Raw genomic sequence first — 14,966 nt, forward strand, 5'->3', positions numbered from 1 at the left:
ACATCGTCCAAAGCATCGATACAGCCGCTCGCCGTATTTTGACAATGAGCCTCGAAACCTTTTATTACACGATAACTCATCGGTGCATTCTTAAAAATGGGGAACACTTTTCGATATTTGGGAATATTTTCTGAAATAACTATTGAAATACGTCAGATATAATTTTTAGAAATAAAAATATTATTTCAAAAATTTTATTTCGAGGAAAGAAACTTGTGGAATTTATTTTCTATAATATAATCGTTTTAAATTAACTCATACGTTTTCTAAATTGAATATATATATAAAATATGAAACGAAAGTACAATTCATCGACTTACCGTATTATAATAGCGGTGTCTATCGAATGCACACGTAATACGGCCCACGTCTCTCTCACGAATCTTCTCTGGGTAAATCAACTTTCGAATCGATACAATTGTCGGAAAAAATAAATATAGAATTTTAACAATTGTCGCGTATCTTCAGATGTATCGATATTCGATCTGTATAAAATCATTATTATTTTATAGCTAAGAATTTATTGTAGCTTCAATATTATTGTAACGCAATTGATTTATCATAGAGGCCACATCTCTGTTGGTATATATATATATACGTATTGCATATATTTAAATCAACAACACAAGATGCACTTAGAAGGTTACTATTAATTAAAAAATAAATCACCGGTATTACTTCGTGTTTCTTGTATCTCTCTCACTTGTCACGTCATGTAATTTAACGTAAATGTTAGGAATAAATAATATTGTTTGTTTTTATCCACAATCAAAGAAACTGGTTTCGAAGTTATCACTCGAAACGGCCGTTCTTTGGACCAAAGGAACATTGTCTTTATAAGCTGCATGCTGTTGTAGTAAATATGTAAATATTCGTGATTTTTTTATCTTTTTTTTCATCCTGCACATAATTCATCGTTATAGAAATACCTATGACTTGATAATACCTATGAAATTAGCAATATCTCTTAATCTATTTGTTTGTAAATGCCATTTTTTCTTTATATTAAAGTTATTTACTTACGATTAATTTCAATTCCTCGAACTCAATCTCTTCATAAAGATTCCTAATAAATAATTAATCGAATGAAAGAATAAATAACGAAGGTAATTGGCTATAAATTGAAATTTTATAAGATCAATATAGATAAATGGATGGAAAATTTAACAAATGAAAATTTTTTTATCCGCTCAAGGTGATTTCATTCGAGATAAGAATTTAAAATTATATATATATATATATATCTATGTATTATATCTAATAGATAATGCTAGATTATTAATATAAAAAGTGAAAAGAGAAAAAAAAAAAAGAAATATAATACCAGCAATGATGATAGACATAAAAGATACAACTAAACAATATTATCTAAACAAAAAGTAAGATAATTTTATTGTTGATTATGATCAATCTATATATTATAGACAACGGGTATAAATCTTGTTAGAAATCGGCTGGAATTGTGATGTCAACTTCGTTACATGAAGTGAGTAAATATTATCTGATTAGTAATTTTTGAAGGAAAAATAAATTGCAACTAAAAATGATTGATTCGTAATAAGTATTTGCAGTGGTGTAAGGATCATCCAGAAGAGAAAAATTGTGATACATACATATGGAATTTTAAATTTCATCAAAATATCAAGTAAGTAATTTATACTTTTATTTTTTTCTTTTCTTCCCCTCCCCCCAACTTTTTTTTTAATGATCCTCGAATTCGTGTTTAATTTATCAAAAGTGTATCGAAACAATTTCCATATCTCTCTCACTTGTCACGTCATGTAATTTAACGTAAATGTTAGGAATAAATAATATTGTTTGTTTTTATCCACAATCAAAGAAACTGGTTTCGAAGTTACAACTCGAAACGGCCGTTCTTTGGACCAAAGGAATATTGTCTTTATAAGCTGCATGCTGTTGTAGTAAATATGTAAATATTCGTGATTTTTTTATCTTTTTTTTCATCCTGCACATAATTCATCGTTATAGAAATACCTATGACCTGATAATATCTATGAAATTAGCAATATCTCTTAATCTCTTCTATTTGTTTGTAAATGCCATTTTTTCTTTATATCGTTAAAGTTATTTACTTTACGAGTAATTTCAATTCCTCGAACTCAATCTCTTCATAATGATTCCTAATAAATAATTAATCGAATGAAAAAATAAATAACGAAGGAAATCGGCTATAAATTGAAATTTTATGAGATCAATATAGATAAATCGATGGAAAATTTAACAAATGAAAATTTTTTTATCCGCTCAAGGTGATTTCATTCGAGATAAGAATTTAAAATTTTATATATATATCTATATATTTTATTGTATCTAATAGATAATGCTAGATTATTAATATAAAAAGTGAACTAAATTTATATTATTAATGTAATTATATATATATATTATATTATTAATTATTAATATAAAACATACAACTAAACAATATTATCTAAACAAAAAGTAAGATAATTTTATTGCTGATTATGATCAATCTATATATTATAGACAACGGGTATAAATCTTGTTAGAAATCGGCTGGAATTGTGATGTCAACTTCATTACTTCATTCATGAAGTGAGTAAATATTATCTGATTAGTAATTTTTGAAGGAAAAATAAATTGCAAGTAAAAATGATTAATTCGTAATAAGTATTTGCAGTGTAAGGATCGTCCAGAAGAGAAAATTTGTGATACATATATATATGGAATTTTAAATTTAATCAAAATATCAAGTAAGTAATTTTTACTTTTATTTTTTTTTTTCTTCCCCTCCCCCTTTTTTTTTAATGATCCTCGAATTCGTGTTTAATTTATCAAAAGCGTATCGAAACAATTTCCACGTTTCACGTAGATATCGTTTCTATTTCTCGTTTGTTTTCGTTCCACCGCATTTCCAAGTTGAAAACGTTCGATTCTCGTATATACTGGCTTGAAACTTGTGCACAACATTTTTTACATATCGCTTTCGAGTAGGTCACCTCGAATATGAATAGTCTTCTAATAGAATTCTAGATGACACTTGAACCTTCTACTCCGGAACATTTTTGATTACACGCGAAACATATACGCGTCTCGTCACGTCACCGTCGTGTAAGTATTTTACACCCACCATCTATTCGCATCTGCTTCGTTTTTTATTATTTTCGACGAAAATTCTCGATATCGCTCGTTTAAATTCGATCGATCGATCCTTCCTTCGATCATCCACCGATACTTATGATATCCAAAAAATTGGGTTGGATCCAAAAAATCCATAACCCAAAAAAATAATCCACAATAATGATAATCAATTTCATCAACTTTGCAAATTATATAGTTCGGACGAATTTCATGTAATACGAAAAAATATTTAGAAACTGATGAAAAGAAAAAAAGAAGAAAAACGATAACGAAAGTTTAAACGAAAGATAAGAAAAATTAGTTTTTTAAAACTCGCTCATAATTCAATTCAATTCAAATAAATTGATCTTAAACAGTTGCGTATTTTTAATTAAAAATGTATCAATTTGTTTCAACGTTGTACACAACGTAAGGTACACAAAATAAAACAATATTCGTATATATATATATATCCTAATATTATTATTAATTACACAGAAATCATTTTAAAAATATATATTTCCATATACGCGAATATCAAACTTTTAAAATATTTTTCTCTTCTCGTTTCTTTCAATTTCTCTTTTAATTTCGCAAGTAATGCGTTATTTATATATATATATATATGATACAATTTTTAACTGACTAAATTAGAGAGAGAGAAAAAAATAATAACGGATAAACTCGTTCTTCAAGAAGCGAAAACCTGATATATTTTCGCGAACATCATGTCCAAAGTTTTGTTCCACGCCTCGGCTACTTCCGGCGTGTATTGCTTCCCCAACGCTTGGCGAAGAACTTCCAACATTACTTCCTTCAAGTTCTGGAAATCGGGAAAACAGAGACTTGTCAAAAAAAGGATCTTCTTCCCTTCTTATTATCATATCTTTTATATATATTCACATATATATATATATATATTTGTTATATCGAGCTTGCTCTTCCAAATTTCCAGATATAAAAAAAAAGAAAAGAAAATGGTAACGAAATATTCGACGAATATTCGTTGATATTTGAGAGAAAGAGAAATCGTTATCGAAAGATGTTCCATCTTAATTCTTCATTCCGTGATGAAAGTCAAAAGCAATCTCTTTTCGCTAGTTATATATATATATCTCGCTCGATTTTCTAATTTTCACTCTCGTACCTGGAATTCTTCCTTCGTTTGGCCGCGTTTTTTATGCCTCTCGACCAAACCGATTAGGCTAGCCTCCATTAATCCTGGGTCGTGCAAGAAATCGATAACATTATTTAAGGCCGTAATTACGCTGGCACAATGAGCTTGAAACCGTTTATTAGCCGGCAATTCGTTCAAGGGAGTGTCCATGAAAGCGGTAAAGTATCGCTGATATTCCGGATATTTTTTAAAGAATCTGAAATTCGTCATTCGTTGAAACGTGGGGATAAATCGATCGTCAGGGGGGAGGGAAAGAACAGAAGAATTTAAGAGAGGAGAAAAAAATTCATATGTTCGGGGGAAAGCGCGATTAAAAGGGTGAATTGTGAAAAATCATATTGATATTGAAGATAACGAGAATATCGAGAGGGGGAAAAAAAAAAAAAAGAAGAAAAGAAAAAGGAATAACATGAAATTGCAGCGATGAAGAATAATTTTATCTCTCTTATTTTTTTACATTATCAATTTTTTGCACCATTATTACGACGAAGGTTATCAATATTACAACTTCATGTTCTCGAGAGACATGTTTCTCGAGATTAAGAAGACAGAAAAAAGAAAAAGAAAATAAAAGAATAAAAGATAAATAAAACGTTTACAACGACTGGGAGCTCAAAAGAGTTTCCATTCGAGCGACTTCTCTTTATTACGATACGATCGCGATACGACAATCGATTTTACGAATAACGATAATAATAATAATAATAATAATAAAAGAAGCATACACGCGCGCGTGCGCGTACACACGTACACACACGCGTGCACACACGCTTACATCCCGCTCTTAAAAGCGAAACTTACGCGGTCATCACGGCAATCCCGGAAGCTACCTCGTCCTTCCTGACAACTGCCCACGTGTTCTGCACTAATTTCTTCTGCCTCTCGGTCAATCCTGTCGCCTGATCGATCCTGTTATCGTCCGATGACGAAATCCCGAGGAAACGTAGAAACGTTCCCATCGCTCCTCGTCTGTTGGGTATCGTCGTTGCGACGTGCGTCGGGCGAAAGAAAAGAAAGAAAGAAAAGAAAAGGAAAAAAAAAAAAAAAGAAGGAGCCCTTTCGAGTCAGAAATAGGCGAGGAATGAGTCTGCTTCTCCTCCTCCTCCTCCTCCTCCCCTCCTACGAAATCGAAGCCAAAAAAGAAAGCATTCGGTACGAAATGGAAGGAATACGCTTGTCTGATGAAATTATACCATTATATACACACGTGACGCTTTATCTTTAAGAGGATCGACGAGAGGGACAAAAAAAGGGGAAAAAAAGCAGAAAGAAAGAAAGAAGGAAGGAAGGAAGGAAGGAAGGAAAAGGAAGGAGGAAGAAGAAGAAGGAGAAGAAGGAGAAGAGAAAAAGAAGAAGATAGAACGAATGGCGGATCTTATTTAATAATAAATCGAGAGGTTCGGTGAGACGTCATGATCGCCGGTTATCAAACACGGTCGGGATACAGCGAGCCACCACAATTTACCGTAATTCTGTATGATATGTCACGTGCCACGTACTGTCGTTTTTCAATTCGCTCAATCGCTGACACGGTTGGACGCCGACTACTCGTTCTTCGTGCCCGACTGACGGCCACTGCCTATCTAATGCTATTTTAAATCCACCCCCTCCGCCAACACGCCTCCGCCACCGGCTAATGGCCACGCGGTTAAATGATTAAAATTATTAAAGCCTCTCTTTACACGATCAGCGGCCAACCGGTTAAGTCGGTTAACCGATTATTCGACTTGGTTAACGCCTGTTTGGTCACTGAACTCTCGTATACACATATATACACACACATATATATATATATATATACATTTTCTGTTTCGAACGGTTCCGAATCGAATTCGATCGTTCGATCGTTGGAGCTAAAAAAAGGCAGGGGAAGGGGGGAGGGAGGGGGGGAGGAGCCGATGGCCAAGCCCTCTCGTTTTAACTCCCCAAATTGCTTTACGATCCACCCGGGTGACATCCGGTTAATTAATTCGTATCGAGTTATCTCGATATGGCAGCCTCGTTAGTTTTAATCGATCATCCTTGCGCGGATGCATCGATGCGCTATCGCCAACTCGTTACAACGCATCCCCTTCCCGTTTCGATTCTCTTTCCATTCCTTTCATCGAAAAGTGGGGGGAGGGGGGATCGAAAGGATTTTTTTTTTTCCTTTTACGATCAATTGTACAAAACACGCGATAAAATTGAGGATTGTCATCCGTGAGATAAGAGCCGCGAGACGCGGCTAAAAAAAAAGAATTAATCTGGAGAAAATTATCTGTTAGATCGTTAAAATATAGGTGTCGTGATTGCGCGATAAATTCTCGCGTAATCGTTGAAATATTATTAATTTATCTCTAGCTCTTAAATATATCTTCTTTTTTTCTTTCTTTCTTTTTTTTTTTTTAATCGATGATTGAAATCAGTTTTCCGATGTTGTATGCCAAGTACTTATCGTACTTTGTTCAAAGACACATCTTATATCTTATTATTTTATGATTACTCTTCTCGTGTGGGATATCGCGAAATGTTTTTCTCCTTTTTTTTTTAATTATATTGGTTATTGGTTAAATGCACGTATTATTTTTCTTTTTCTTTTCGCTTAATAAGAACAAGAAGGTTGCTTCAACTTTTGATAAACGATAAACAGTATTTTATTTAAAAATTGTTGTAAATTGTAAGATTTAAATCGATCGATGGATTCCAGCTTCCTTCTTAAAACTGGAAGAAGAAAAAGCGAAGGAGAGGAGGAACATAACGTTCGTGATCGATGTCCGTATAATCCTGACTATAAATTTCCATCTCGTTGACGTCATTCCGTGAACTATATCGGGACAAAAGCTCGATCGTGCGAGAGGCTCCCAAAGGACTATCGCTATGAGAGAGAAAAGATGTAAATTGTAGGTCTTTAAATCGTGGGGAAATAAAATAATACGAATGAGAGACAAATATCGAGATGTGTAACGTGTGTCGAATGCGAATTTAAAGATTTAAAGTATTTAAAGATTCTTAAGACGATAAATCTTTAAAGAGGTCTAAACGTGCATCGATTAATGAACATCTTCCTTGTAACAAATGAGCGCTTAATGCGCACCTGTCAGGTGGTTGAAAATTGCAACATCGCTTTCCATGCGATTCACGTACGTGGCGCAAAGAAAAGATTACGAGGCAATCGCAGCGCGAAACGTCCTTCTTCGAAACGTTTCTCGAAATTTTTTTTTTTTCAAAATTTTCCTCGAATTTTTTGGTCTATACTTTATGACCGATCGGATTTAATTGGATCTTTGGTCATCGCGTAATAATAATGGAAAATTTCACGTTATTTTCTTTTTCAGGAAAATAAAAGAACAGAAAATAAAGGAAAATATAAAAAACGATAATAAAGAAAATAATAAAGAAGATAATAAAGAAGATATATTAATTGAACCTTGTAATAAAATGGATCCAGAAGATAAGAGCAAAAAAAGCAAGATTCATTTACAATTAATATCAAGTTTTATAGGTATGAATCTTTTTGTTTGTTTGTTTGTTTTTATTATGAAAAAAATTTTTAAAAATTGAAAAAAATTTCGTCGATTTTTGAAATTTTAAATGCAAATCTTTTTTTTATTAATTGTGCAATGGCATACCGGGATCTTTCATTATCTAAATAGGACTTGTAAATAGAACTTGTAATTTTGGAATCGCGTGATTATATGATTTAAAATATAGGAATCTGAAAGCATATCATTGATTTTTTTCAAAATTTTTTTTATAAATGTGCCAAGAACAAAGTTAAAATGTACAACTTCGAACATAGCTAGAGAAAATGTGAAATAAGTTAAAATAGATATTCCCACTTTCTTATATACAATAATAATATTAAAGTTATAATGTTTAAAGTTTCATCATTTAAAATATTATATCTCTATTTGGAAAAAAGAAAAATTTATTCGTAAAATCATCATTATCATTGAAAGGAATAAAAACGTATTTATCCATTTTTGAGTTCAATTAAATGAAAGAAAATTTAATCACGGTCTTGATGAATGGATGAATATCAATTTGAGAAATATTTTAATTGTATCTCTTATTCTCATTCCAGTTAATCTAGCATTATTCTCCGCCGGAATTTCCGTCGGTTGGCCAACGATCGCTGTTCCAAAGTTGGAAAATGAAAGCTCTTCCAATATTCATATAAGTCAAAATGATGGAATTTTAATAATTAACGCGATACCGGTAGGCGCCATTGTTGGATCAATTTTATCCGGTTTATTACTGAACGTTGTCGGCAGAAAATGGTTTCTCTACGCGACCAGCGCACCATTCATAATCTGTTGGTTGCTCACTTATTTCGCAAATTCTTGGATTGAAATTTTAATAGCGAGACTGATATCTGGTGTATCGGTCGGTGCCTTGTATTCCATGGCCCCATTGTATATAGGAGAATTGGTGGAGCCAAGAATCAGAGGAGCGAGTAATGCTATGCTATCATTCATGTTTAATCTGGGATGCATGTTCGTATTCGGTCTTCAACCAATTTTAAGCAAGGAGGTAAGAATTATTTATCTTTTAAAATTTTTCATCGAAATCGGAACGGGTATCGATTACGTTAAAATATTGAAATCATAACGATTGTTGTGTATTATTGTATATTATACGACAATGTCTGAGAACGGGTGATGCAAGCGATATCAATTTTCTGAAAAAGGAAAAAAAAAATGAAATTGATATATATGTTTTCGCTTGTATCGATCAACTTGCGACTTCGTGCAAATTTATCTACTATGCATTGCATATTCGCGATAAATTTAAAATGACGTAATGTTTAAATAGTTTTGTTTGTATATGAAAATATGTAAAAATATGTAATCATTAACGATATTCTATTTTTTTCCAGATTCTGTCATTTATCAATTTAATACCGATAGTCATATTTCTCCTAACTATGCCATGGTTACCAGAATCGCCTTATTATTATTGCAAAAAAAACAAGATAGAATCCGCAGCGATAACTTTGGTATGGCTAAGACGCAAGGAGGATAACAAGGAAGAGTTAAAGGAGATAAATGAATTGATAAGCACAGAAAATCAAGATGGCTTCAAAAAATTCGGAAAAGCACCATACGGGAAAGCACTGATGCTTCTACTACTGCTGATGGCGGCTCAACAATTGTCAGGATTTGCAGCCATTTTATTCAACAGCGGCGAATTGATTAAAAAATTCAATGTACAATTTGAACAAAATTATCTCCTTCTTATAATAAGCGCGATATCTTTAGTTGCCAGCTTATTATCCGCGCTTACCGTCGACAAAATCGGCAGAAAATCTGTTTTTCTAATATCGACATACGGCACTGTTCTATGCCTTCTCGTGATTGGTGCCTATTTCTTTGTCGAACATATAGGGATAAAAGTCAACAGTTATTCCACGATCCCATTGGTCGCTTTTGCGATTTACTTTATTACTTTCTCGTACGGTTTAACCTCAATTCCATATATAGTCTCTTCGGAAATTTTCCTGACAAACATGAAAAATTGGGCAACCATGTTCTCCAACATTTTTGGATTCATATTGTTCATAATCGTATATAACGTTTATAGGGTTTTGAGCGACAAATATGGATACGTAATATTTCTTGTCTTTGGCGCTATCGAGTTTCTAATTGGCATCATCTTAAACATAGCATTACCGGAAACATCGTCCAAATCTTTTAACCAGATTCAGAATATATTGAAAGGATAAAGACGAAATAAAGGAAAGACAATAAATGATTTGCATTCTATTTATTCAATTTTCATCTATGGTTCTCTTTATATCGTTGAAATCTCTGTTTCAAATTGTTGAATTGCCTAGACAAAAACTTTCGAGAAAATAAGTATTTCAAATGTATTCGCGTCTATGAATTTGATCAAAAACAAATTTCAAAAAGAAATGTTAACACAAAACAAAAATAAAAATGGAAGATAGAAAAGATTTTTAAAAATTATTCACACATTTATTGTAATTATATAATTTGTGTGGCTTACCAAAATATTACATTAAAAGTTTATTAGAACGCTTATTACGCATTCGTTTACGTTCTCTTGGTGTCATCTTTATCACTTTTTTGATTGCATCTTTGATATAAAAAAATTTTATCTTACAATGTTGGATTGATGGATAATAAAGGAAGAATAAAAATAATATGAAAATCAAGTTATTAAATATATAAAAATATATTTATACCTTCCAAAGAGATTTGTTGTCTCGTTTTCATAACATAATCATCATTATTATCAGAGTCATATCTTATCTAAGAAAAAAATATTTACGCTAATACGTTTCTTTCAGATATTATCCTTGCATAAAATATACATAAAATAATAAAATATCATTTATATAATAAATAAATAGAGAAATATAAAAAAAATTTATTCTATTTCTTGAATAATTTCCATAGAAAAAAATCTGAATCTAAAAGCAATTGCTTTCATTTATTAATAATTATGAAATGATTCTCGCCAATTGGCTCATATATTTTTTTTTTCTTATTTTACTAGTTATCTTTTTTAACGATAATTAGAATAGAACATTCAATTAAATCATTCAATTTTGTTAGTAAAATAAGATAAAATTTGTAATTTTAATAAAAGCAAATTCAGATTAAAAAAATTTAAATTTTAAGTTCTAAATCATTATCGTAATTAAAAATGGCATAAAATGGCTTAAAATAATTATGTTGTGTTATTCATTCATATGCACCGAACTTACCTCTTTCTTCGATAATTTTTTTTTTAATTGTTTCTTACGACTTTTTTTATCGTTTGTAAAAAATTTTTCATCTTTTGGTACATTATAATGATTAAAATTAATTATATCTGATTCCAATGATATCCATAAATTTCTCCTATCAATCCAATATTCTTTTCTAGATTCCCAATAACTTAATGGATGGCCATATAAAATCAGTGACATTGGATCAATTTCACCCTTAAAACACTATTCAAAGTTCACCCTTAATTTTACAATATGACAAATAAGATAAGATGATACAATAATATAATAAGATCTTTTAAAAAAAGAGCATACTTTTTTGGATGTATGGTGTACATTTTGCATTTCAAGTATTTTTTTACTATTTTTGTTTATAAATTTCATTATCAATCTACATACATCGTTATAACATATTTTTTGCGCGATAATGTGTTCTTTTGTCATTATTTGTGGTAATTCTTGTATTAACATATCTAATACATCTGATGTAAAATTCTGTAAATGAAATTTAATTAATTTAATTTTTTTATCACGTTTATATATATAAATTAACAAACTTCGAAATCAAAAACTGTTAATCCCATATCTTTATGAATCATAGCAATGTAGCCAAGAAAATCATTTTTCATTGATGTATTGTCATAATTTAAAAATAAAGCACACAACATTTCGCATATATTTCTAAATTTTTTTTTAAGTTTTGCTTCTTGAACGAAATATGGAAGTGATGTATCTTCGAAATATTTCACGTATTCTGGATGAGTTTTAAAAATCCTGCGAGTTCGTTTAGCTTATATAAAATGAATTGATAAGTATATAATTATATTTGCAAAAATTACATTGTAACATTATAATTACATTGTGCATAGTGCAAATCCATAATACATGCTATCCTTCTCTATAATCGACCAAATTTCTTTCATTTTTTTGACATCTAGTGTAAAAATACTTTTGACATACTTTTCTTCCTGCCATTCTTCTTTCCTTTTATAGAGATACGGGAATGGATAAGTAAGCAAATTTCCCATTTTGAAATTTTTAAATACTTGAAATATTTTGATATTTTGTGACACATGTGATATTTATACAACTGAATATCACTTTTAACCTGTTACAAACTTTGGGTTCATTTTTATCGTAATTTCGTTCTCTTCGAATCTTTTTAAAAGATTCCTTAATTTTCAAAAAAATACAAAAAGCAGTTGTAATATGCATATTTTCTTATTTTAATTGTATGCTAAAATTTCCTTTTTTTCAAAACTTAAAAATTCTTATAAACAAAAGAAAATCAATAAATTTTAATATAACTATAATATAATATATAATAAATTACAACATTTAGCAATTTCATTATGTTGACTTTAAGCAAAATTTATTTCATGAATAAACTTTTATTTATTTATAATGAAATAAATATAAAATACAATTTTAGACCATAACTTTTCCTAATGTATTAGCATACTGAAATTCTGAACTATTTTCATATTCGCACATATCCAATGCAATTACACAACTTTCTCTTACAACTCTCTTATTATCACTTAAATATTTGTTTAAAATATCAAAACAATCTTGAGTAGCAATGGAGCCTAATGCTTCTGCACATTCGTGACGCACCATTTCATTTTCTTCTGTATTTTTTAAGGATGCTTCTAAATGTGGGATAGCTATCTCTTTCTGAAGTTGTCCAAGAACAAAAGCTATCTCATGTTTGAACAAAGCACTTCCTACTTTTAAACCTTTTGTGCAATAAATTTTTACATTTTTAAAATTATAAATTATATTGGTAAAAAAGGAAATAAATAAATAATTATTATAGAAATCATTATTATAAAGAATAATGAATCATTATTTTACCTTCACTAAGAGCAAGAATACTTTCTGGAGTATTTATATTTCTCAAGGAGAACATGGCTCTGTATCTTTCAAACAAAGAAATATTTTCATCTAAAAGAATATCTTTTAATTTTTTAATATCGGTAATATTTGTTGGCGGTGCTGGATCTATTGACATATAAGGACTTTTTTGTAAATTAATTGAATTATTATTTGATTTTAACCATTGTATACGAGATAATGCCAATTGACATGTTTCTGCAACTTCTAGTACATAATCTTTACTATATTCTTCCAATATAGGTATTACAATTGAATCTCCAATTGCACCTAAAGCTTCACCTATTACAAAAAAATATATTTTTAGTAAAAATAAACATATGATATCTAATCTAATATATAATAAAAACCTGCTTCATGGCGAACCATTGGTTCTTGTGTAGTATCTTTTAATATTTCAATAAGAATTGGTATAGCACGGGAATCTTGCATTTGACCAAGACAATATGCAAGTTCATGCTTTAATAGAGCTGATTCATCTTTAAAACAATTATGAATTTGTTGAATAGCTTCTGCTCCACCAATATTTTTTAAGGTAAATAAAGCACGAAATCTTTCTTTTAGTGGTCGATTTTGATTGTTTAAGACATGGCCAATTGCAGAAATTTGATTCTCATTTACTTCCAACATATTTTTTAAATCAAATCAATTAATGAATTTATTAGTATTTTATAAAACTTATTTCATATAATTCAATATATACGATGTCACTTTTTATAGTAATTTTTACACATGAAATTATATATTAAACTACTTTTGAGGTTAAGTATAAAAATGAATATATCAAACAGTAAACATTTCTGAAAAAAGATAGCACAAGATCGTAAGGCCTATACTTATATGCGCATTAATTATTAGTATACATATACATATATATATATATATATTTATAATAAGTAGAAACTTCCATATATAAAATTAGCTTATAAATTATAATTCTATTTTTAAAATATGGCGCAAAGTAGAACAGAAAAAATTGGAACAATTTTTACAAGGTAAAATTTCTTTTAACATATTTTATGAAAATTTAAATCTTTATAAAATAGGTTAAAATTTATATTCTTAAATTATTGATAGATAATTTATTATTATATAGTTTATTTAACAAATTATAATCAATTATATGTTTATATAAAACAATTAAAATAAAAAATGAAAATGTATTTTATTAAAAATTGTACAAAGTCAAAATCTTATTATTTAAAAAAAAATTAAATTTAAATTTAATTACTTTACGATTCTGAAAAAATAAATTCATTTTAATTAATTATTATAAACTATTGCTAAATAATTTTTATATAATTTTTAAATAATATATTTTTATATTAATTTTAGAATAACAGCATTAGTACGCTCAGATGTATTAGATCCAAGTAATTTGCCATTATGGTATAATATATATAAAAGCTTTCCTCCAAAAGATGAACCAATTTTTGCTAGAAAACCATCACAAAAAAAAATACAAGATATATTTTATGCTGAAGATATTATAAGAGCGTAAGTAAAAATTTCAATTTTCATACAAATAATTCATATAAATATATTTATTATTAATAAATAAATAATTTATATTTACATTTCAAATATATATTTTTATAGAAAATTTCACAAAGATATACAGCTTTCTATGATAGATATGAAATGTAACAATGTTACGCAAACTCAAATTTTTTTATCTTTATATAAAAATTTTTTAAAGGTAATATGAAATACAAATTTTATTACTTTTTCAATATTATTATATTTATTTTTATATAATTATATAACAGTTAATTTTATATAAAAAATCAGATAAAAGCTATATATTTATTTTAAATAGGATAATATTGAAGAAGAAAAAGCATATAAAATGGCATTGAAAAAGTATAAAGTAACTTATACAAATAAAACAATACCTAAATCATAGATATCACATGAAGACTTAACAAAAAAATAACAAGAAATAGAATTTTGAATAGATTATATTTATAATAACATGTTCTAAAAATAAAAAGAAAATTAATTATATGTAATATATATTTATTCTTCATTGTTTATTTTTTTTATAAATATTCTTGTAGAAATATAAAGTTATTT

The 14,966-nt window shown here is 29.0% G+C and overlaps 5 protein-coding genes across 15 annotated transcripts; 2 read left to right on the forward strand and 3 right to left on the reverse strand.

Moving 5' to 3' along the window:
• The first annotated feature begins 1,267 nt into the window (after positions 1-1,267).
• On the forward strand, positions 1,268-10,198 carry LOC107992824 (facilitated trehalose transporter Tret1-like). 6 transcript variants are annotated; one of them, XM_062083625.1, is made up of 8 exons: positions 1,429-1,486; positions 1,572-1,645; positions 2,509-2,577; positions 2,654-2,735; positions 6,966-7,158; positions 7,594-7,760; positions 8,343-8,791; positions 9,138-10,198. In XM_062083625.1, the coding sequence occupies exons 5-8, from the start codon at positions 7,136-7,138 to the stop codon at positions 9,981-9,983; spliced, it is 1,485 nt and encodes a 494-aa protein (XP_061939609.1). In that variant the 5' UTR covers positions 1,429-1,486; positions 1,572-1,645; positions 2,509-2,577; positions 2,654-2,735; positions 6,966-7,135; the 3' UTR covers positions 9,984-10,198. The 6 variants fall into 6 exon arrangements, with proteins under 6 accessions (XP_061939600.1, XP_061939605.1, XP_061939616.1 ...); XM_062083623.1 differs by having other exon boundaries at positions 2,663-2,735; XM_062083629.1 differs by lacking the exons at positions 1,572-1,645; positions 2,509-2,577 and having other exon boundaries at positions 1,430-1,486; positions 2,663-2,735.
• LOC107992826 (globin) lies at positions 3,466-6,161 on the reverse strand. Of its 3 annotated transcripts, none has more exons than XM_017048904.3 (4): positions 5,779-6,155; positions 5,081-5,398; positions 4,250-4,475; positions 3,466-3,925 (listed from the first exon to the last, which is right to left on the reverse strand). In XM_017048904.3, exons 2-4 carry the CDS (start codon positions 5,236-5,238, stop codon positions 3,794-3,796), a joined length of 516 nt encoding a protein of 171 aa, XP_016904393.2. In that variant the 5' UTR covers positions 5,239-5,398; positions 5,779-6,155; the 3' UTR covers positions 3,466-3,793. The 3 variants fall into 3 exon arrangements, with proteins under 3 accessions (XP_016904393.2, XP_016904392.2, XP_061939750.1); XM_017048903.3 differs by having other exon boundaries at positions 5,745-6,155; XM_062083766.1 differs by having other exon boundaries at positions 5,081-6,161.
• On the reverse strand, positions 9,564-13,520 carry LOC107992729 (deoxyhypusine hydroxylase). Of its 4 annotated transcripts, XR_009832364.1 has the most exons (5): positions 13,241-13,520; positions 12,852-13,172; positions 11,310-12,733; positions 10,992-11,219; positions 9,564-10,533 (listed from the first exon to the last, which is right to left on the reverse strand). XR_009832364.1 is itself a non-coding variant. In XM_017048773.3 (3 exons), exons 1-3 carry the CDS (start codon positions 13,518-13,520, stop codon positions 12,423-12,425), a joined length of 912 nt encoding a protein of 303 aa, XP_016904262.1. In that variant the 3' UTR covers positions 9,564-12,422. The 4 variants fall into 4 exon arrangements, 1 of the variants encoding a protein (XP_016904262.1); XR_009832361.1 differs by having other exon boundaries at positions 9,564-11,219; XR_009832362.1 differs by having other exon boundaries at positions 10,992-12,733.
• Positions 10,275-12,022, reverse strand: LOC107992825 (uncharacterized). The gene is made up of 5 exons (XM_062082501.1): positions 11,853-12,022; positions 11,552-11,768; positions 11,394-11,489; positions 10,467-10,533; positions 10,275-10,357 (listed from the first exon to the last, which is right to left on the reverse strand). Exons 1-5 carry the CDS (start codon positions 12,020-12,022, stop codon positions 10,275-10,277), a joined length of 633 nt encoding a protein of 210 aa, XP_061938485.1.
• A 222-nt stretch (positions 13,521-13,742) lies between the features above and the next one.
• Positions 13,743-14,897, forward strand: LOC133667167 (small ribosomal subunit protein mS23). The gene is made up of 4 exons (XM_062083788.1): positions 13,743-13,885; positions 14,226-14,387; positions 14,490-14,589; positions 14,710-14,897. Exons 1-4 carry the CDS (start codon positions 13,842-13,844, stop codon positions 14,794-14,796), a joined length of 393 nt encoding a protein of 130 aa, XP_061939772.1. The 5' UTR covers positions 13,743-13,841; the 3' UTR covers positions 14,797-14,897.
• Positions 14,898-14,966: the final 69 nt, after the last annotated feature.

Source organism: Apis cerana, linkage group LG1 (genome assembly GCF_029169275.1).
Source record: "Apis cerana isolate GH-2021 linkage group LG1, AcerK_1.0, whole genome shotgun sequence".
NCBI lineage: Eukaryota > Metazoa > Arthropoda > Insecta > Hymenoptera > Apidae > Apis > Apis cerana.